At 54.4% G+C, this 20274-nt stretch overlaps 2 protein-coding genes across 2 annotated transcripts; one reads left to right on the forward strand and one right to left on the reverse strand.

The window, feature by feature from the left end:
• Positions 1–1205: 1205 nt before the first annotated feature.
• On the forward strand, positions 1206–6780 carry UBXN6 (UBX domain protein 6). Its single transcript, XM_059489839.1, has 11 exons — positions 1206–1400; positions 1630–1790; positions 2009–2070; positions 2196–2318; positions 2545–2642; positions 2951–3026; positions 3111–3195; positions 3406–3625; positions 3728–3858; positions 4448–4593; positions 5106–6780. The coding sequence occupies exons 1-11, from the start codon at positions 1318–1320 to the stop codon at positions 5232–5234; spliced, it is 1314 nt and encodes a 437-aa protein (XP_059345822.1). The 5' UTR covers positions 1206–1317; the 3' UTR covers positions 5235–6780.
• CHAF1A (chromatin assembly factor 1 subunit A) lies at positions 6462–20232 on the reverse strand. Its single transcript, XM_059489838.1, has 15 exons — positions 20208–20232; positions 19593–19643; positions 18658–19412; positions 16912–16968; positions 14935–15176; positions 14432–14492; positions 13976–14044; positions 13360–13583; positions 13060–13228; positions 12824–12904; positions 12655–12744; positions 12196–12457; positions 10613–11058; positions 7777–7864; positions 6462–6573 (listed from the first exon to the last, which is right to left on the reverse strand). Exons 2-15 carry the CDS (start codon positions 19639–19641, stop codon positions 6494–6496), a joined length of 2673 nt encoding a protein of 890 aa, XP_059345821.1. The 5' UTR covers positions 19642–19643; positions 20208–20232; the 3' UTR covers positions 6462–6493.
• Between the last annotated feature and the right edge of the window lie 42 nt (positions 20233–20274).

Here is a 20274-nt window from a genome sequence, read left to right on the forward strand (position 1 = left end):
CAGCCCTGATTCTGGGGAGAAACTCCTTATTCCCAGAGGCTTGGGGGGAGGTGTGTGAGGAGGGAAAATCGTGAAGGTGCTGTGGAGGTGTTGGGAGTGCTCCCTGTCACACTGTGAGTGAGGCCTCGCTCCTGCCAGGCTGTGCCATGTCCCTGCTGTGCCACATCCCATCCATGCTGCATCCTGACCATGCCACATCCAGTCTGTGCCATATTCTGGCCTTGCCGTGTCCCAGCTGTGCCGTGTCCCATCTGTGCAATATTTCGAGCTGTGCCACATCCTGGCCGTGCTGTATCCCAGCTCTGCCACATCCCAGCAGCGTCAGGGCTCTCTCTGTACATTCCCCTCAGCCTGTCCTGTGCCATGGAGGTGTCACTGGAGGGCAGGTCCGTGTCTCAGTCTGTGACTCCCACTGGCGATGCCGGTGCGTGTCCAGCCTTCATCCAGGTGTTCCTGGCTCTCGGTGCCACCGAGTGTGTGTCCAGCCTTCATCCAGGTGTTCCTGGCTCTCGGTGCCACCGAGTGTGTGTCCAGCCTTCATCCAGGTGCTCCTGGCTCTCGGTGCCACCGGAGGGGCAGTGCCAGGTGCCGACAGCCCCGTTCGGAGTGGGGTCCGCCCGATGCCGAGAGTCGCAGCCCCTTCCTCGGCTGCGAGTGTCCCGTGTCCCAGAGGAGGGGTAGCAGGAGCTGTGCCGTGGAAATGAACCCGTAAAACACGCGGGGATGTTCACTGTGTGCATCCTCAGGTTTGGAGCCCTCGGTCGATCTCCCAGGGATGGGAGACACGAGGCTCCTTGTCCGTGAGCTTTACCCGGCTGTGTCCCAGCTCCGGAGCTGCCCGTTCACCCTGCTTTGCTCACACCGGGGCTGCTCCCGGGGTACGGCGAGCTGAGGCTGTTCCGTGGGGCCGCGGGTGCAGGTTTGGGGCGGGTCTGGGGCGCTCTGGGCTCCGTGAGGCTCCGTGGGTGCCGCCGGGGCTCCAGGGATGCAACCGGGGCTCTGTGGAGGTCCGTGGGTCCCGCTCCGGGCTCCGTAGGTCCGGCTCCGGGGTCCGTGAGTCCCGCTCTGCCGTCCGTAGGTCCCTCCCTCTCCGGGTTCCGTGGGTCCCGCAGCCCCCGGTGATGCCGGTGCCGGTATCCCTCGCCCCCCCCGCCGCCCGAGCGGGGCCGGTCCCGCCCCGTTCCGGTGACGGCGCGGGCGGGCCGGAAGCGCGGGGGGGCGCGGCGGCCCCGCTCCCATCCCGGTACTGCTCCGTCCCGGTGCTGTTCCTGTCCCGGTGCTCCTCCCGTTCCGGCCCGGTCCCATCCCGGCACCGCCATGCGCAAGTTCTTCCAGGAGATCAAGGCCGACCTGAAGTTCAAGACAGCGGGGCCCGGGCAGAAGCTCTCGGAGCCGTCCCGGTACGGGCTGGGGGGACCCTCCGGTTACGCCACCACCGGTAACGCCATCCCCGGGCACCCTCCGCGGCCGGTACCGCCCGCCCTGGGCCCGGTACCTGCCCGGGGCACGAGGGGCACTCGGGGAGGGAGCGGTGACAGCGCCGGGCCCGAGCGCTGCTTCCCCCGTCCCCGCGGTGCCACCGGCGGGTGGGCGCGCACGGGCGGACCCGAGCCGTGTCCTCCGTGCCAGGGCCCCCCGGGAGAAGCCGAAAGCCGAGGTGGCCCCGAAGCCCCGGCAGGCCCCGACGGATGAGGCGCAGAGAGCGGCGGCCGCGGCGCTGGCCCGGCTGGAGGTGAAGCCCAAGGGAGGAAAGGCTCCGTCCGCGTCGCAGGAGGCCATCAGGAACCAGGGTAGGAGCGGCCGCGGGAATCGCGGCTGGAAAAGCGCCCGGGGACGGCTCCCTGTCCTGCCTGTTTTGGGGCAGCTGTCCTGGAAATGGGGTCATGCGCAGCCCTGGGCTGGGACGCCACACCTGGGCAGGTGTTTGCTTCCCAGGGCAGCGCTGAGCTGTCCAAAAGGCTCTGGAATGTGTTGAGCCTCCGCTCCAACCGAGGTTTGTGTTTTGTAGTGAGGAAAGAGCTGATGGCTGAGGCAGCTGCCAGCGAGAAGGGGCTCTCCATGGAGGAAAAGGTGAGGGAGATGCTGCCATTCCCTGCTAAGCCCCCCTTGGGGCTGCTCTCCTTATCCTGAGAGGATTTATAAACATAATCCCCACCAAAACCTCCCCGTGCTCAGTTTGGTTTGATCTCCTTCAGGAGCAGGAGGAGGAAGGGGCTGCTGCTCCCTCTGTCTCAGGGGTTTATTTCATCTGCCCCTTGACTGGTACTGTTGTGAGGAAAGACCAGAAGGAGAAGCAGCTCCGAGAAGCCATCCAGGCAGTGAGTGCTTCCCTTCAAACTCCTTCCCTTCCCTCTTCAAACTCCTTTTTGTGCTGTGGGTCCCCTTCAGCAGTGACCTTGCCAACTCTCCACCTCCTTCGTGTAAAATCTCCCCCAGGACAATTTCACTTTACCTGTTCAATCATCTCTAGCCCAGCAAATGGGGAACAATTGAGCTGGGCTGGGGTCAGCTCCTCCCTGAGCAGCTTCTCTCCCTCTCCCCCAGTATTTCTCCGTGGACCCGGTGGCTGCTTCCATCATGGAGATCCACACCTTCAACAAGGACCGGGAGAAGGTCCGGCTGTGCGTGGAGACCATGGCCAAGTGAGTGTCACTGAGGGCACGGGCAGCTCATCCCTTCCCTGCTGGGTTTGCTTGCTCTGCTTCTAGCAAAGTCATTTTTTCAGAAGAAAATGGAACTCCTGAACCACCCAATTTGACAGTTGACCTGGAGGAGTTGGTCCCACTAATCCAAGAGGCTTGGGAGCTGCTGGTTGTTCAGTTTGGCCCCAAAACATTTATGTATTTTATTTTCCTGGGTTTCTCAGCTTTTTTCCTCTGTGAGGTCTCTCTTTTCTCTCGACCTTGGAGTGTCCTGCTTTGATCCAGGCAGTGCATTTCTCTTCCTGCAGGTACCTGGATAACATCTATCTCCATCCAGAGGAGGAGAAATACCGGAAAATCAAACTGCAGAACAAGGTGTTTCAGGTGAGCTCAGGCTCCACAGCTGTTCAGCTTTGGAAAGCCCTTGCTTGGAGCAAACTCCACCTAAATTCTGTCCTTTTCTTCCAGGAGAGGATAAGCTGCTTGGAAGGGACACACAAATTTTTCCAGGCTGTCGGGTTTGAGACAAAAACACTGCCTGTTCCAGGACAAGGCAAGAACTCATTAATGTGGAGTCAGGGGGAGTTTGGGGGATGCTGGGGGCAGCTCTGGTTGCTGACAACTCCACAGAGGTCATTCCTCCAAGGCTGGAACAAAAACACCCTCTGAGCCTGCACATTCCTTGTCCCAGTGTGACATTTCCTCGTCCCCATGTCACTGCCCTAAAGTCCAAGAGCCTCACGCCCCATCCTTGCGCTTTCAGAGACCACGGAGGAGTTCTATGTGCTGAAGGAGGAGGTGCTGAGCAGGCTGGAAGACCTGAGGGAGCACAAGGAGCAGCTGCTGAGCTCGGAGCCCGTGCGGGCGCAGCTGCACCGGCAGCTGGCCGTGTTCCACCCCTCGCCCGCGGCCGCGCGCTTCGAGCTGCCCCACGACTTCTTCAGCCTCACTGCAGAGGAGCTGCGCCGCGAGCAGCGGCTCCGGTGAGGGCTCAGGGCACAGCAGCAGCGCCAGGGGACAGCAGCAGGGTCAGGGGACAGCAGCTGGTGGCTCTCCTTGGGCACTACAAGGGTCTGTGCCCGCAGGACGGAGGCGGTGGAGAAGGCGTCGATGCTGAGGACCAGAGCCATGCGCGAGAAGGACGAGCAGAGGGAGATGAGGAAGTACAACTACACGCTGCTGAGGGTGCGCTTCCCCGATGGATACATCCTCCAGGGTAAGGGGGACTCCTCACCCTTCCTTCGGGCACCTCCAGAAGCTGCTGAGGCTCCTTGGAGTGTAAGGAGGGGGTGCTGAGTGCAGCTGGTGGGATAAACCACCCCAAAACCACAGCAGGGTAATGTTTCCCCATGAACTCTTCCCACCTCCAAACCCTCTCCCTGCTCAGGGTTGGGATTTTAAGCCAGGATTGGACAGAGAGGGAAGAATCTCAAGGCATCATTAATTAAAGTCTGCTCTTCCCAAGCTAGACTCATTAGATCAGAGTGTGACAGCAGCCAGCGTGAGGCTGCCTGTGTGATGTCAGACTGTACAACAGCATAAATCCTCTTCAAATTTTCCTGTAGAACTCTGGAAATCATTTCAGGCTTCCCCAGCTCTTTGTTACAGGCTGGCAGGGGCTCCCAACAATTGAGTATTTTTCTTTGGGGATTCTGCTTTTATAGTTTTCAGTTAAATCAGGCTGGCTGTGTGGCAGGGAAGTCGTTGATCAAGTCAGCATCAGTGGGTGAAGCCCCACGGAACCGACCACAAAAGGTTAGATTTTGGTAAATGCCAGACTCTCTCACCTTGTTTTCTCATGGCAGGGACTTTTTATGCCCGAGAATCAGTGTCTGTGCTCTACAACTTTGTGAGAGAAGCACTCAGAGATGACTGGCTGCCCTTTGAGCTCCTGGGACCTGGAGGTCTCAAACTGACTGATGAGAACTTGGCCTTCAATGAATGTGGGTTGGTGAGTGAAAAAAATTATTGTTGGTACCTTCCAGAGCATCTTGAGGCTGTCAGAGACTTCTGCTGCTCAGAGCTGGGGGGGAAGCTTGTGTTCTTTTAGAGCCCCAAGTTGTGCTCTGCCCCTCATTTTAAGCACAAAGGAGTTAACCTGGGGGCTTGGAGGTGTGGAGGGAAGTGCAGGGTCCTCCTCCTGGAGCACAGAGCTGTCAGGGGCTGGGAAAGAGGGAAGGCAGCGATGGTGAGGGGGGGTATGAACAGAAAGCCCAAATTAGCATCCCCTAAAAGGAGCTGCTTGCAGAATCCAGCCTTGTCCTTCTCAGTCTGAGCAGTCCCAGCTTTGTGAATGCTCACAGGCTGTTCCACGCTCGGGAACAGAGCAACGTGGGAGTGCCCAGGGATGCACAAGCTGGGGCAGCGGGAGGTGTCCCTGCCCCAGGCAGGGGTGGCACTGGGTGGCTCTCAGGACTCCTGGCACCCTCCCCTGGCTGTGCTCAGCGCTGCTGTCGTGCCCAGGTGCCCTCGGCCCTGCTGAGCCTGGCCTGGGACGCCGCGGTCATGGCGGACGTGGAGGCGGCGGCGGCGGAGGAGCAGCGCAGCCCCCTCAGGCCCGAGCTGCTGGCCAGGGCCCAGCCCCTGTCCTGAAATAAAGGGCAGAGCCTCCAGCGCTGCTGGCTTTGGACTCGTCCCTCCTTTTGCCGAGACTGCTGGAGGTGGCTTTGGTTGGCTCTGCACAGGGGCCGGGCCCTGCTGTCCCCTCCCAGCTCCAGACTCACAGGTGGCCCCGCCAGCGGCTCCTCCCTGGGGCTGCCAACACCGAACTGGAGCAGGGACTGCCCGAGGTGTTCCCGAGGCAGTGGTGGAGCAGGGATGAGGGGCTGGTAAGGCTGGATGACCAGCCTGAGCCTGGGAAGGGGCTGGGTGTAGAGCTCAGCTTCCCGTTCTGCTTCTGTGTGCACTGTAACTCCTACTGGAGAGAAGCTATTTGGATAAAGTTACACTTAGTCTGATTAAATGGAATTATTTAAAGACTCAGTCCTGATCCCAGTTGCTTGAGTTGCATTGCTGTTGTAGGTTTGAGATGCCAAACCAGTCTGTGCTGGGGCTGGCACTGGTGTTACTGGGGCAGCATCAGCCCCTTGTCCCTTCAGAGAGTGACAGCAGGGAACAGCCACTGCTGCTGCCCAGGGGAAGATAACAAACCTGAAATTACAGACAATCTTTTAAAGAAGTAACTGATAACTCACCAGTTGTATAAAGCTGAAAGCCCCAGCAAGTTTGTCCTGTGTGTCACCAAGTTTGATGCCAGCTCAGTCCTGTAATACCTCAAGCAGAGTTTTCCTGTGCGACAGAGCCCAGCTCTGATGCAGACAAGAGACTGAGAATCTAGCCCTGACCTCTCCAGCCTGTCCCAAAATAAGAGAAACAAAGAATTTTTCCCTCTTCCAAAGGTAAAGCCCTGCTGCTGTTCTCTGGAGCAAGTAAGACCACAAACAGGATGGTACAAGAGCATAAATTCATATATAATTGTACATCATTTATACCCAAGGCCACGCTGTACAACATTATGAACAGTCATTCCCCAGTGGCATCACAATAAGCTTATTCCAAAATCCCTCAGCTACTTTTAGAGATAACTTAGATACCTTCCATTACAAAGAAGTATCAAAATTTCAATAATGCTTTATTAAGGACAGATTAATATGCAGTATTTAAAAAGAAAAAAAGCTAAAAAGCTAAAGCTAAAAATTTAAGCTTCCATCTGGTCTGAAGCAGAACAAAGTGCTGTCTTCTCTTTACAAGAAATGTGGAATACTTTCAAGTATCTTGGTCAAAGATACACAAGGTTTAAAACTTTCTAGCTCATTCTACATACATACAGAGGAGTTAGTAGCATTAAAGTCTCAAATTGTATTAGATGGGCTGACCATGCTGCTGTCCTGGTGAGCAGCTCTTGTGCCACTGGATTCTGAAGCTGTGGAACCTGCAAAGGAGAGAATGTGTTTGGTTTGTTTTTATAAATATCCTCATTAATCCAGTAAAATTTGACTACTTTATGTGTTATCTGTCTTAGCTTCCTGCATCTGTTGTGAGTCTCCTTTTCAACACTATTTAAACACTGGTTTTAATACTGGCTTCGTATTTAATATCACCAATCCAGAATAAAAAAAAATCACTTCAACCATAAAAAGGATTTCCATAATCTTTTCAGTGCTTTAGAGTCAGGCAGAGCCAAACAAACAGAGCTGCTTGTGTGTCAGCAGAGCCTGAGGGAGGGAAGCTGCTCAGTGGCATCCTCAGAACAAGAGGGGACAAACCTGAGGCGAGGGTTTCATCTCAGAGCCTGGTAATAAGCAAAAGCAGCTTAAGATTAAAGCCGGGCTCCTTGTCAAGCAGTCCCAATGTCTGTTTTGGGAGGTGAGAGGAGCTCAGAGAGGAAGGAGAGCCCAGATAATGCCTGGAATGGGTCAAACCCTCCAGAATTTCTGTGCACGAGTCGTTATCTGCCAGAGGAGCTGCCCAACACAAACCACTTTCCTCAGAGCAGGTTGGGAGAGCTCCATTGTGAGCAGCAAGAAAAGAGCCCAGAGCTTTGGAAAGCACAGCACGTGCTTGGAGTCAGCTCATTGATCTGTGTGATCACGGCCAAAAGCTCCTGGAGATGAAAGGAGCTGCTGCACATCCTCCTCCCAGCGTGGCCTGAAAGGAGAGGCTGCAGCACAGGGGCTTTGAAGCCATTTCCAAGGGATAACTGGGACACCAACACGAGCAAGTGCTCAGATTGTGGCTGCTCCCTGATGTGGCTGCACCAGAGGGGTGATAACCCAGCCCCTGCCAGGCTGGAAGGGCTCTGCATGCCCCAGAGGGCAGCAGTGTTTGCCATCATTTGCCAGCGGATGTGCTGGCACTGCCCCAGTGCTCACCTGTGCCCCCAGGAACAGGCAGGTGACCCTGGCTGCTCACAGGGGCTTTGTGTGAGACAAAAAGGGGAGGAGGAGGGCAGAAAAGGCAAGAGCAGCTTAGAGAAGGCCATAAATAGCAAAGAAACATCTTTTAAAAGAGGATAAAAAGCAGCAGTATCTGGAATAAGATATCTATAGAGATAAAAGCCCAAGGGATGGTGAAAAGGGCAGAAAAAAACAAGTTTAGGGAGTCCTGCTCCCTTGGTACCCATCTCCCTTCCCACCTTTTCCTGGCTGTACATCCACAATCATGCAGTCATCATCTTCCTCATCTTCCTCAGTGTCTGCCTGAAATCCATCCATCTCTGCAGCCTGGAGGGAAAGAGCAGGTATCAGGTGTGAGCCAGGAGGTGCCAGGGGCCAGAGCTGGCACAGACAGTGCTGGGCACCCTCTGGGCGGGTGGGCACATCTGGAAGGGAGGAAATCTGCAATTCCCAGCTCCACAAGCCGGGACCTGTGACAGAAGGGCTCAGTGCAGTGGCACACAGAGTGGGAAAGGGGCCAAGCTCTGCTCCAGGATCCTTCCCTCTTACACAACTGCTGAGCTGCCCCCGCAGCACAGGCAGCTCAGGCTCCACGGGAATCTGACTCTTGCTGCATTTGTGGAAGGGAAATCTCTCCCCCCTCTGTTTATTATTTTCATAGAATCACAGACTCATAAGGGTCAGAGAGTCCAACTGCTCCCCAGCACTGCCCTGTCCCCACGTGCCACATCCCCAAGGATTTTAAATCCCTGCAGGGCTGGGGGCTCCAGCTGTGCCCAGGGCTTTACAACCCTTTCCATGAAGGAATTTTCTCAATATCCAACCCAAACCCCCCTGGCACAGCTTGGGGCTGTTCCCTCTTGTCCTGGTGTCCCCTGGGAGCACAGCCTGCTGTCCCCTGGCTGTCCCCTCCTGGCAGGAGCTGTGCAGAGCCACAAGGGCCCCCTGAGCCTCCTTTTCTCCAGGCTGAGCCCCTTTGGATGTGCTCTCCCTCCTGAAGATGGAGAATTAATGTTGCTTGTCAAGTTTGGACCTTGCTCTCCCCTGACTCCTCCTCCTCTTTGCCAATCAGCTTTTATTCAGGGAGTGGTGCCAGCTCTTCCCTTGCTGCCCAGGTTTCCTGCCATGGGAAAAGCCCAAATTCCCCATTTGGAATGGAGAACAGAGACCAAGGAGTGACACAAACCAAAGCTGCCCAGCTGGGAGGCTCTGTTGAGTTTTGTTATTTTTCCTCCAGCTGGAACTGGAATGAAAATCCTGATCCCCATCCCCTAAAAAAAACTCTTCCAAGCCAAGAAAATTTTCAATTTCCATCTCTCAATAAAGTGCCAGCTCTCAAATGCAATCCCTCCTACACGTGGGCAGGTACTGCCCACTTCAGCACCCAATTCTTCTCTTATGTAAGAGCACCTTGACTCACACAAGCCCTGGTGTGAGCTCCCCAGCACAGAAACACGTGCCAGAGTGGGGATCTGGCAGCTCCCAGCATTGCCAGGCTCTCCCCATGCCCCAGCCTGGCTCCACAGGTGGGGTGGGACCTCAACACCTGATTGAGACATCAGCAATGAAAAGCTTCTGGGGCTGTGACACCTCTGCTGGGAGCTGCACCTCCCCAGCACAGCTCTGAGGAGCTTTGAAGCATTCAGAGTGGTGATGTAATTCTCCTAAAAGCCTTTGTTTTGCTATTTCTGCTCCCTTATAAGCTGAATTTCCAGTGGGTGCCAAGCAGAGACTTTTATCTCTGCCTTTATTTAGTGTACAAGAAAAAACCCAAGCAGATGGAGTTTGGGGGCTGAGCAGCTTCTCACAAGTCTCTGATCTCTATCAATACCTGAATGCTGAGCTTTTTCAGTAGAAAAGCCAAAAAAGCCAAGAATAAATTGGGAAGGCAAAGCATAAAAAGCATCAAAAGCCTCATCTGTGGTCCATGGGAGGGGGGGTGGAACGAGATCAGCTTTGAGGTCCCTCCCCACCCAAACCATTCTGGGGCTCTTTCCTGAGCTGGTGCACAGGGAAGGAGGAATAAATCCACTGGCAGGGATTTCAAACCCTGCCCTGCCTGGGGGATTGGAAGCCAGAGGTTGGTAACCCCAATTTCCAGCACCTAAAGCCTCCACAGAGCATCCCAAGCTTTGTGGGGACCCAAATGTGGCTCCTCCAGGGCTTGAAGGGACCAAGAGGAAACACAGAGAGAGACTTTGGGCAAGGGATGGAGGGACAGCACACAGGGAATGGCTCCCACTGCCAGGGGGCAGGGTTGGATGGGATTTTGGGAAGGAATTCCTCCCTGTGATGGTGGGGAGGGGCTGGGATGGAGTTCCCAGAACAGCTGTGGCTGCCCCTGGATCCCTGGCAGTGCCCAAGGCCAGTGGGAGGTGTCCCTGCCATGGCAGGGGTGGCACTGGGTGGGGTTTAAGGTCCCTCCCAAGCCAAACCATTCTGGAATTCCATGCTCCCATTTTTCAGTCATGATGAGGCTCCAGCACTACCTGTGGTCGCCCTGAAAAGCAGAAGCAACAACAGGAAAACCACAACACAGCTCCCAGGCAGCAAGCACTGCAATTCCACCTCATTTTGTCCCTATGAGTTATTGTATTTTTAAACCAGCTCTTGAAATTCAGCTTTATGTGTGTCAGGATGAGCTGGAGCCTTTACAGACTGCTCTGGGCTGAGTTGCAGCACTTGGGAACCACATTTAATCCCTTCACATGCAACTGCTGTAAGTCATCAGCCCGGGCTGTACATCTGGCAGCCACAGGCACACATAAAACCTGCACACAAATTACACCCAGCTGTAAAACCAAGGCCAAGCAGACTCTCCAACCATTCACAGCTTGGATGCAATCAGGGCCAAATAGCAGAGAATGGAAGAACAGCAGGAGAGCAACGTTTCGAATGGAACAGAGAGTCCAAGCTGCAGACACACAAAAGAAACCCATCTCTTTAGCCCCGGCATTTCACTCCTTTCCCCATAAAAAGGGTCTTTTGGTGTGCAGGACAGTGGCTGGAGGTAACAGGCTGAGCTGGGGGGTGCAAACACCCCCAGCACTCCTTACTGGGGCACAAGGAACTCACCTGCTCAGCGCCCCGAGGCCTCTTCATGAACTTGGTGATGGACATGCTTCCCATGGCCTTCCTCTTGGCTGCCAGGGGGGTGGGCTGGGGCACGGGCACTCCTGGCACGCCGCCCCCCTCCTCCTTGCCCGTGCAGGGCACCTGGGTGACGTAGCTCCACTGGCAGGGCACGGGCAGCTGCTCCTGGCCGAAGCTGCGCAGCACCTCGGCGTGCACGTACCAGCACATCCTGAACTCGGGCCTCTTCTCGTACACGGAGCTCTCTGAGATGATCCTCTTGAGCCTGGCCTTGGAGGGCACGCCGCTGTCCTCGCCCCCCCCGGGCTCCGGGGGGCTCCTGGGGCCGTGGCTGAAGCGTCCCTGGCGGCAGCACTCCTGGAACTCCTGGATGATCACCCTGCTCCCGTGCACGTTGCCGTGCAGCAGCGGCAGCAGCTGGGCCAGGACTGCGGGGGAACGGCACAGAAAGGGTTAAAGGTGGGGAAGAAATCAGCACAGAATGGGTTAAAGGTGGGGAAGAAATCAGCACAGAAAGGGTTAAAGGTGGGGAAGAAATCAGCACAGAACGGGTTAAAGGTGGGGAAGAAATCAGCACAGAAAGGGTTAAAGGTGGGGAAGAAATCAGCACAGAATGGGTTAAAGGTGGGGAAGAAATCAGCACAGGTACTCCAGAGCTGGCCCAGGATTGTGGGGGAAAGGTGGCACAGAATGGGTTAAAGGTGGGAAAGAAATCAGCACAGGTACTCCAGAGCTGGCCCAGTACTTTGGGGACAAAAGTAGCACAGAATGGGTTAAAGGTTGGGAAAGCTTTGGGATGGAAATCAGCACAGGCACTCCAGAACTGCAGAGGGGAAAAGTGGCACAGAATGGGCTAAAGGTGGGAAAGAAATCAGCACAGGTACTCCAGAGCTGGCCCAGGATTGTGGGGGGAAATGACACAGAATGGGTTAAATGTTGGGAAAGCTGGGGGATAGAAATCAGCATGGGCACTCCAGGATTGGTTTTAGAGATGGAATGCCCAGAGAAGCTGGGGGTGCCCCATGCCTGGAAGGCTCCAAGGTGAGCTTGGTTGGGCTTGGAGCAAGTGGAAAGTGTCCCTGCCCATGGCAGAAACTGGATGGTCTTTAAGGTGCCCCCCAACCCAAGCCAACCCACTCTGGGATTCCATGATTGTACCAGCAGCTAGATCTGATATAGAAACAACATCCTGGAGTGAAATCCCCACCCCCTGCTTGGCCTTTATGTGAGTTATTCACAGCCCTGTGTTAATCAGGTGCAGGAAAAGCTCAGGACTGGAACCAAACACAGAAACCAAACAATTTCCCCCAAACAACAAACAGGCTCAGGCCCATCCTAAATCTGAGCTTGCTCAAGTCTGGTTGGCTTTAGTTCCTAGATTGCCCAGAGCAAGACTTTTTGGAGAGGCAGTGCCAGAAAAGTCCTTTCCAAGAGCTCTCAGAGATTCCTTGGATTCCAGCCCTGTCACAAACAGGTCACTCTGAATGCAGCACTCACTAATCCCCCACTCCCTCCAAAGCAGAGCACAGCACTGTGGAAGCACTGCTCAGCCCTTCAGGTCTTACTTTGCTGATCTTTTGCTCTTTTTTTGCTACATTTCTGTGTCTGCTGCTCCTCCTCTGGCACAGGTGGATCCAGGACACAGGCTGTGAACTGCTGGAGCACCTTCAGGTCGGGGTTGGTGCCGTTGTCCTTTGCTGCCCTGTCCCAGACACAGCCAATCTTCACAGGCTGCAGGACATGGAACCTCTTCCCCTTGGCTATCAGCTCATCCCACTCCTTTGCTTTCAGCTTCTGACGAACCTTCTGGTTCTCTGGGTCACCCTCCTGCAGCCACAGGGGACAAAGGACTCGTTACAGCCACGCCACGATGAAAAAAGAGCTTTTTAAAGGCAGCTTTGCCTCGTGTTCCCTGAGCCATGAACCGTGCAGGCACAGAGCACGTGCTGCCCTCCCCTGCCAGTATTGACACGGCACAGTTCACTGGAAACAGATGGGAACTCAGGGACAGCCAGCTGCCTTACCTCTGTCACACCTTCATCTTCAGATAGGTACCCATGGGGTACAAAAAACCCATCGTCCTCATCTTCATCCTCTCCCTCCTCTTCGTCATCCTACAAACAAATGGGTTAGAGTTAGAACCACACCCAGCGCAAGCGGTTCCTGATCTTATTCAGCATGCAGGATCCTCACCTCTTCACTATGGGAGAGACTTTCCCCTGGCTCCTCCTCCTCCCACTCTTCATCACTGTCCACTTCATAGTCCAGCAGTTTCTGCAAGAAATGCCAACATTTCTGTCCATCAGCACCAAACCCAGGCTGGGCTTTCAGAGGGAACAAAATGGCTCAGAAATGCCAGGGAAGCAGAGAACTTGGCCAAGCACATTCACTTCTAGAGCACAAAGGATGCAGCAGGCTGAGGTGCTTACAGTGTCCTTGGACCATGGGTTCCTGGCACGGATCAGGGAGGTTCTCTTGTTCCAGGTGCCCCAGTAGGCAGGACGGTGATTCTCACTGAACTGCAGGAGCTTCATCCTGCCAAACTTCTCCCTCTCAGGAACAGCATCTGCCTGGCAGCTGTCCACCACCACCACGTCACTGGGAACACAGGGGAAGGTGGCTGAGCCCCACTGAGCAGCTCCAGCCTTCCCTCCTCTCCAATCCTCAAACCCTCTCTGCAGTTCATTTCATAAACCAGAAGCAAAGCAAGCCCTCAAGCGCAGACTGACCTGTTGACACTGTCACTGCTGTCACTGACCAAAGTGGGCCCAGTTTTTCGTGGTTTGCGACATTTTAGATCCTTCAAGAAAGAATCTTCAGCATTCTGGGCGTGCAGGAGCTTGTCCAGCTGTTCCAGGTCCTCTGGTTCCAGGGCCACACGGCTGAGGGGGGCTAAGACCATGTTCTCCTTAATTTCAAAAGGAGCAAACTTGCCACAGGAGCCAGCAAGGGTCTGAAACATGAAGTGAGGAATGTCAGGGTTTGGACACTGAGAAGCTGCAGCACCAACACATGCAAGGAACACCTGCTGTTGAGGTGTTGTCTGAGGTGAAGATTTAGGTTAAGTGAAGATTAAGTTAAGCCCTTCCTGTCCAAGACTCCAGATCTTCCAGGCAATGCAGAAGACAGAGCTGAGATTCACTGAACCAACCACAAATGTCTTTTGTAGTCCCTGCTCTGGGCATTTTCTCAAAATCCTTTGCACTTTTGGGACCAGGAAATTAAGAAAAAAACAATATTTTGACTACCTAAGAAGCTGTAAGGGGCAGCTGAGAAGGAAATCAGGGTATTTTTGTTAGGAACAACTGTGAGAGACCAACACACAGAGGCACAGCAGTCCCTCACCTTGGGGGCTTGTGGAGTCTTTGGTTTCTGGAAGAACCTGGTGATCTCTGCTTTCTGGGCATTGATGCGCTGAAACGAGAACCCAAACGCAAATGTGAGGTGGGACAAAGCTCTGGAATGCCAGGTGAGCTCATCCCATGGATGACTCAACTTCAAATGAGGCACAAAGCAAAGTTCAGGCAGTCAGCAGCTCCTGTGACTCAACAGAAGCTCTGATTGTCCTCCCTGGCACCAGCAGGGCTCCAGTGGCACTGCCAGGGCACAGGTCACCTGTGGCCATTCAGAAACACACACACAGAGGGGAAAAGCAAAGGAACCAACAGGGGTGAAAGGAACAGGTAAAACCTGCATGGAGCAGCCCCAGCAGGTCGGGGGGACAGGCTGCACACAAAGGAACCTGCTCCACCATTTCACCCCAGAAAGAATTTAGAGACAAGCCAGAGAAAACATTTTTACCTTTTCTTTCTCCTTTAACCGTTTCTCCTCTTCCTTCTTTCTCTTCTCCTCAAGTTTTGCCCTTGAAAACAAAGATCATGTGAATTGTCACACATCAGGAAGGGTGAAGAGGAGGTGGGAAGCCCCAGACCCCACCACGAGGATCATCTGTCAACCCAGCCAAGAACCACACTTGGTGAAGTGCAGAGGAGACTTTGTTCATTCCTTGCAGAGCAAATATTGACCCATTTCAAGTTCATGGGCTGCCTCACGTTTCTCTCAATGCCAGGGAGTTCCAGGGGTTACCAAGTCCCAGTAACTTCCTCCACAAAGAGCCCAAGTGAGCCAGGTCAGGAGGGGAAGCTCAGGGCAAGCTCAGGGCACTGCTGGGATGGGGGCACAGAGTCCCTCAGGATTTCAGAGCCACCCCCTGACCCCAGGCCCGTGCTGCTGGAGCAGGACAGGGAAAGGGGATGGAAATCAGCACAGGGACCCCCAGGGGCTGCACAAGCCCAGGCACTCACTCCAGAGCCTCCTGCCTCTCCTTGCGCTTCTCCTCCTTCACTCGCAGCTTCTCAGCTTTCTCCTTCTCCTCCTTTTCCTTCTTTTCCCTCCTTTCTCTCTCCTTCAACTCTTTCTCTTCCTCTTTCCTCTTCTTGGCCTCCTCTTTGGCTCGTTCCTTCGCAGCTTTTGCCTCTTCCTTGAGCCTCCCCTTCTCCTCCCTCTCTGCCTGCAGCTTCTGGAGCTTGTCCGCACGCTCCTGGTCCTGGGGCACAAAGGGGACACTCAGAACTGCAGCTCTGTGCTCCCAAAACTGCTGAAAATCAGCATTTATTGCTCAGAAAGGAAGCTGGGCCCACCCAGTGCTTGACCTGCAGCATCACAAAATATCCTGGAATGGGAAGGACCCTCATTTTCCCCAGGAATGCAGGTAAGAGCACATCCACAGCCCCCCTGCCTCAGCTGAGCTTCCCTGGGCTGCCTCTCTGAAAGCTTTAATTATTCCTTTCCCTTAGCAGAAGAAAAAAGGTATTTTCATTTCTCTACGCATCAAAGAAAGCTTTGTATTGAGTCATCTTCATTACCACAGTGGCATTATGGAAAATTAGATGGGAATTAAAAAATCGTAGTTATTCCCTTATTTAATAGGAGATTTCAGATTCTTTCCAAAATATTTCCCCGAGCAAAGCTTTTCATGCTGTGGTGTCATCACAGGGCTACAGTGGTGTCACTTCTACAAGTGAATTTGAGCTGGTTTGACATCACAAACCCACCAGGATTTTCTGATTGTTTCCACAAGCACAGGAATCACTTCGATGATCCTTGTGGGTCCCCCCCAGCTGGGCTATTCCATGATCTCAGGGAATAAAGTCATTCTCCAAACCCCAGATTGTGGAGCCTATCCCTTGTTTTCTTCTATTCCAGATCATCAGACATCACCAGTGCCCTGAGACTGTTCAAGGGGCACTCTGGGAACAGATTTTATTGGAAGTGTTGCCTTTTATGGTGTTTCCTGCCAAAACAACTGCAATTCCCACCGTGGCTCTGCTGACACAAAGGAGGAAAATGTCAAATTAAAGAGAAAAAGCTTTTCTGTGCTGCTGGCACTGGTGATGTCACCAGGAAAGGAGGCTCTGCCTGTGCCCAGACACTCCCAACTCCTCCCTGGGTATTTTCAGTTTTCTTTTATTGATTTCACATCTCTCCTTGTCAACATCAAGGCTTCCTTGAGCAGTGTCACAACACAAATAACTGCAGAAAGCCACCAACAGCCAAATGGTGCCAATGGCAAGGAAACAACACTGTCAGCCTGAGTCATGGAATGTGCAGGGTGCTGGTGTGAAGCTGACAGCTCACTGGTGGCTCTGCTTCATTCCCAGCATCATTTTTAGCTTCCATTCTCCTTTCTCTCCCTCCCATCCCTGCTATTTTTAACACAGCTATAGAAAGGGAAGAAAACAACAGATTGGAATTCTATATGGGGCACTGGGAAAGGCTGCAAAGCTTTACAGCTACAACTTACATAAAACACACGAGTTTATAAACAAGCCACTGAGAGACACAGAATTCCTGAGCACAAACCTTCCCAGTGCAGATAAAACAAACCCAAAAAAGCCCAATTCCTGCAGCACTGACCCTTCAGCCTCCGTGAGTGGCAGCAGAGTTTGCTGAGGAGCTGCACCCAAGCAAACAGAACCTGGAGCTTGAGCATTCCCAGTGGTGGCATCCAGTGGTGACATCTAGGAAGCCACAGAGTGCCCCATTTCCCTTGTGTATTAATAAAATCAGAACCTAAATCTTGGGGCTTCAAGCTCTCCCCAAAGAGCCCCAAATGCAGCCAGGGCTCCATTCAGGAGCTCTGGAAAGAGCCAAGCACTTTAACTGCCTGCATTAAAGGTTTTTCCATGCTCCTCAGGGTAAGGAAAAATGGCAAAAGAGATGTTGCAGCTGGGCTGAGATAAAAGGCAAAGCCTTTGTTGGGTGTCAGGGAAATGCCTTACTCTTTGCAATCTCAGCTTCTCCTTCTCTGCTGAACTTCTGTGGAATTTCTGAGGTACCTGGAATTACAAAATGCAAGTTTTAGAGGAGATCCTGAGGGACAGGATCCCTGCAGAGCCCATCCAGTCACCCCAGTTTCCCCCAGAGCAGGGAATGAGGGCACACAAAGGAACATCCAAATCCCCCTGAGCAGGGAATGAGGACACAGGACAGGAATATCCAACCTCCCCACTCCCACCCCAGCCTGGATCCACCTCCTGTCCCCCTGAACAAACCCCTCTGGTCCCCTCAGCCCTACAGGACCCTTTGCAAGGGGACACCACACCAGGGGAGCTGCTCTGAACCACAGGGGACATGGCAAACTCAATTCCTTCCAGCAAAACTTATATTTGTTTGGGGTTTTTTTTTGGGTTTTTTTGGTTTTTGTTTTTTTTTTTTTGTATCCACCTATCTTGCTGTGATATTTAGCTGTAACTTTATAAACACAAGGACTGTTTTCCACATTTTAACATTTTCTTATGTTGTCATCACAGTCCACTTGATCTTCCACCAGTAACAGCTCACTGACCCTAAATTCCAGTCAGGGCACATTTCTCATTTATCTTTTATTTATGGGGGAAGAAAAAAGAAAAAAATTTATGGTTTTATGCATAAGACCATCGTTCATAGACTGGTTAAAGGCCTAATTTGTCAATATTTCAGCACACTGTGACTTGATTTACTGGATCCCCCTCCTCCTGCTGCCATTCACAGCATCACATTTAAATTGTGATTAACAGGCTAACACCGCCCAACTGCTTTATTTTCTACATTTATCTGAGAGAAAACAGGAGTTCTGTCAAGTGGGGGCTTCAGCTCCTCAGGGCTGTTTCCTCCCAGGAAAACAAAGCTCCCAGCTGCACAGCTTTGGGGTACAAAGCCTCATTTTGGGGAGCAGCACAGGAGCAAATCCAGCCCCACTGGCAGTGCTGGATTACACCAGGAGTGCTTTCTGCTGTTCTGCTACACTGGAAATTCTTCATGCCTGCTGGAGTGTGTCTGTTTATTTTAGAGAGGGGGAGTTTTCACAGAGGAGGAATTAATTGATCACTTGACTTGATAAACACAACAGAAGGACTGAGAGAACCATCCCTGTGGTGTTTGAGCCACCTGAGCAGGTGCTGCCACCCTTGGAAGCTTCTCTGTCCAAACTGCCCCAAAAATCAGGGTGGCTGAAACTCAGGTGAGCAAAAACCCCCTCACCCAGAGCTTTGTGATGGAATCCCAGAACGATTTGGATTGGGAGGGACCTTAGAGCCCACTCAGTGCCACCCCTGCCATGGGGCACGTGCCACTGTGCCAGGCTGCTCCAATGCCCACCCAGCCTGGCCTTGGGCACTGCCAGGGATGAGGCAGGAGAGCAGAAATTCTGAGCTGGAAAAGCATCTGCACTGGCTGTTCTGGGGGAACACCCTCACAGGAATCCCAGCAGCCCTGAGGAGGATGAAACAGAGCTTGGGAAGAACCACCTGAACACAGAACTGCTGCTCCTAAAACACCAAGCCCCAGGTGGGCATTTCACTAAAGAAATGTAAATACAGCAGCAGCCAGAAGCAGGGAGGATGAAGGATTTAGAGATCCCAAAGGGCAACAACTCAGTAATTAATTGGTAATGAATCCCCAGCACGTTTCCTGCACTCCTCAGTGCCCCCTCACCCTGCTCCCCAGAAGCCCAGGAACCCAAGCAGCACGAAGCAGAGCAGACCCACCTTCCTGGCAGGTGTGGAGGCAGCCAGGGGGCTTCTGCTGCTGCCCTTGCTCTGTGCCAGGAGCTCGGGGGAGCCCCCAGAGCTCAGGGAGGAGTTGGTCAGTCCCGAGTCCCCCTCGTGGGACGACTCCAGGGCCTCGCTCTCCGACGAGGCCACCTGGGGGCATTTCAGGCTCATGATGTCCTCCAGCAGCACCACGGGCACCTTCCCCTCAAAGAGCACATCCTTCAGTTCTCCCTGAGAGCCTTTCCTGCCTGCTGCATCCTGGCAGGCCGTGGGGCTGGAGCGTGGGGAGCTCCCAGCTCCTGCAGCTGCACAGGGCCCCTCAGTCCCCACAGAGTCACCTGCTGGGCTGCCCTGCACGGGGCTCAGGCAGCCCAGCTCCTTTCCTATGGTGCCATTGCTCACAGCAGCTGTAGAATCCACGGCCCCCCGCTCTGTGCTGTCCCCAGGTCCGTGGGCAGGGCCCCTGGAGGGGTCAGGAGCACCCCCAGGGTCACTCGTGTCACCTCCTGGGGTTTTCTGGATAAAATGGTCCAAGGGACCCTTCCCGTTCACGAGTTTTGGAGTCAAATTCCCGTCGGAGCCCAGCTGGCAGTCGTTCTCCACATTGTCCAGGGAGGCACCTGAGGCATCCAGGGAGGGATCCTTGCTGGCAGCAAAAGCACTCGGGGAGCTCTTGACTTTTTTGACTTCTGAGCCGACATCGAGGTTCTCCTTTGGCACAGGGTTGAGGCGCTTGAAGGGCAGCCGGGCTGCAAGAACAACACCAGGTCAGAGACAGGAAACACCAAAGGCTTTCATCCATTCTGGAGCACACTGAAAACTGAGATGAGCCACTTCGAGAACATTTAATCACAACCAAGCCAATGTATTTGATAAAATACAGGTGTGGGATGTTTTTAATGTGTGCTGGATGAGAGACACTCCCTTACCTTGGACGAGCTTCCGTGGAGGAACAGCAGCTTTGTCTCTGCACTCCATGGCTACGGGAGAAAACAACAAATCAGCACTTGTGGTTGCTCCCAGCGAGCCCAACAGCTCTCCCAGAGCCGCTAAGGGAGAACAAAGAGGTCCCAGTGTCACCCCCAAGCCAAAGGAACCCCCGACCCAGCGGGTCCCGCAGCCACCCTGTCCCCCTCACACTGTCCTGGGGCAGGAGCGTCCCCAGCAACGTGTGCCTGCACCCAAGGGGATGCGAGGAGGGAATTCCTGCCTGTGAGGGTGGGCAGGCCTGGCACAGGTGCCCAGATCAGCCCTGGCTGCCCCTGGATCCTGGCAGTGCCCAGGCCCGGCTGCAGCACCCGGGCTGTCCCTGCCCATGGCACGGCTGGCACGGGATGGGCTCTCAGATCGCTCCCCACCCAAACCGCTCTGTGCCTGCACGAGTGCGGCTGCAGGGCGGGCCCGGGCCCAGCCCCGGAGCGCGGCGGCAGCTCCGGCACCTCCTTTGTTACCCCGGGCAGGCCCCGCGCACCCCGCGGCCCAACCGCCGCCGGAAACACCGCGCGCCCCGGCCGCGCCGCGCCGCACCCCCAGCCCGGCCCTACCTGTGGCGGCGGCGGCGGGCGCGGCTCGCGGCGGTGCCGGGCGGCGGCGGCCGACCCTGAGGCGGCC

This window comes from Ammospiza nelsoni, chromosome 27, assembly GCF_027579445.1.
Source record: "Ammospiza nelsoni isolate bAmmNel1 chromosome 27, bAmmNel1.pri, whole genome shotgun sequence".
NCBI classification, from domain to species: Eukaryota; Metazoa; Chordata; class Aves; order Passeriformes; family Passerellidae; genus Ammospiza; species Ammospiza nelsoni.

Bases quoted from the DNA above. Each gene is read 5' to 3' on its own strand.
- UBXN6 (XM_059489839.1), top strand. From the start codon at position 1,318: ATGCGCAAGTTCTTCCAGGAGATCAAGGCCGACCTGAAGTTCAAGACA. The intron at 2,071-2,195 runs GTGAGGGAGATG...GATCTCCTTCAG, and splicing joins GGCTCTCCATGGAGGAAAAG to GAGCAGGAGGAGGAAGGGGC. The intron at 2,319-2,544 runs GTGAGTGCTTCC...CCTCTCCCCCAG, and splicing joins TCCGAGAAGCCATCCAGGCA to TATTTCTCCGTGGACCCGGT.
- CHAF1A (XM_059489838.1), bottom strand. From the start codon at position 19,641: ATGGAGTGCAGAGACAAAGCTGCTGTTCCTCCACGGAAGCTCGTCCAA. The intron at 19,413-19,592 runs GTAAGGGAGTGT...TTGTTCTTGCAG, and splicing joins TCCACGGAAGCTCGTCCAAG to CCCGGCTGCCCTTCAAGCGC. The intron at 7,865-10,612 runs GTGAGTTCCTTG...CTTTCCCTCCAG, and splicing joins GGCCTCGGGGCGCTGAGCAG to GCTGCAGAGATGGATGGATT.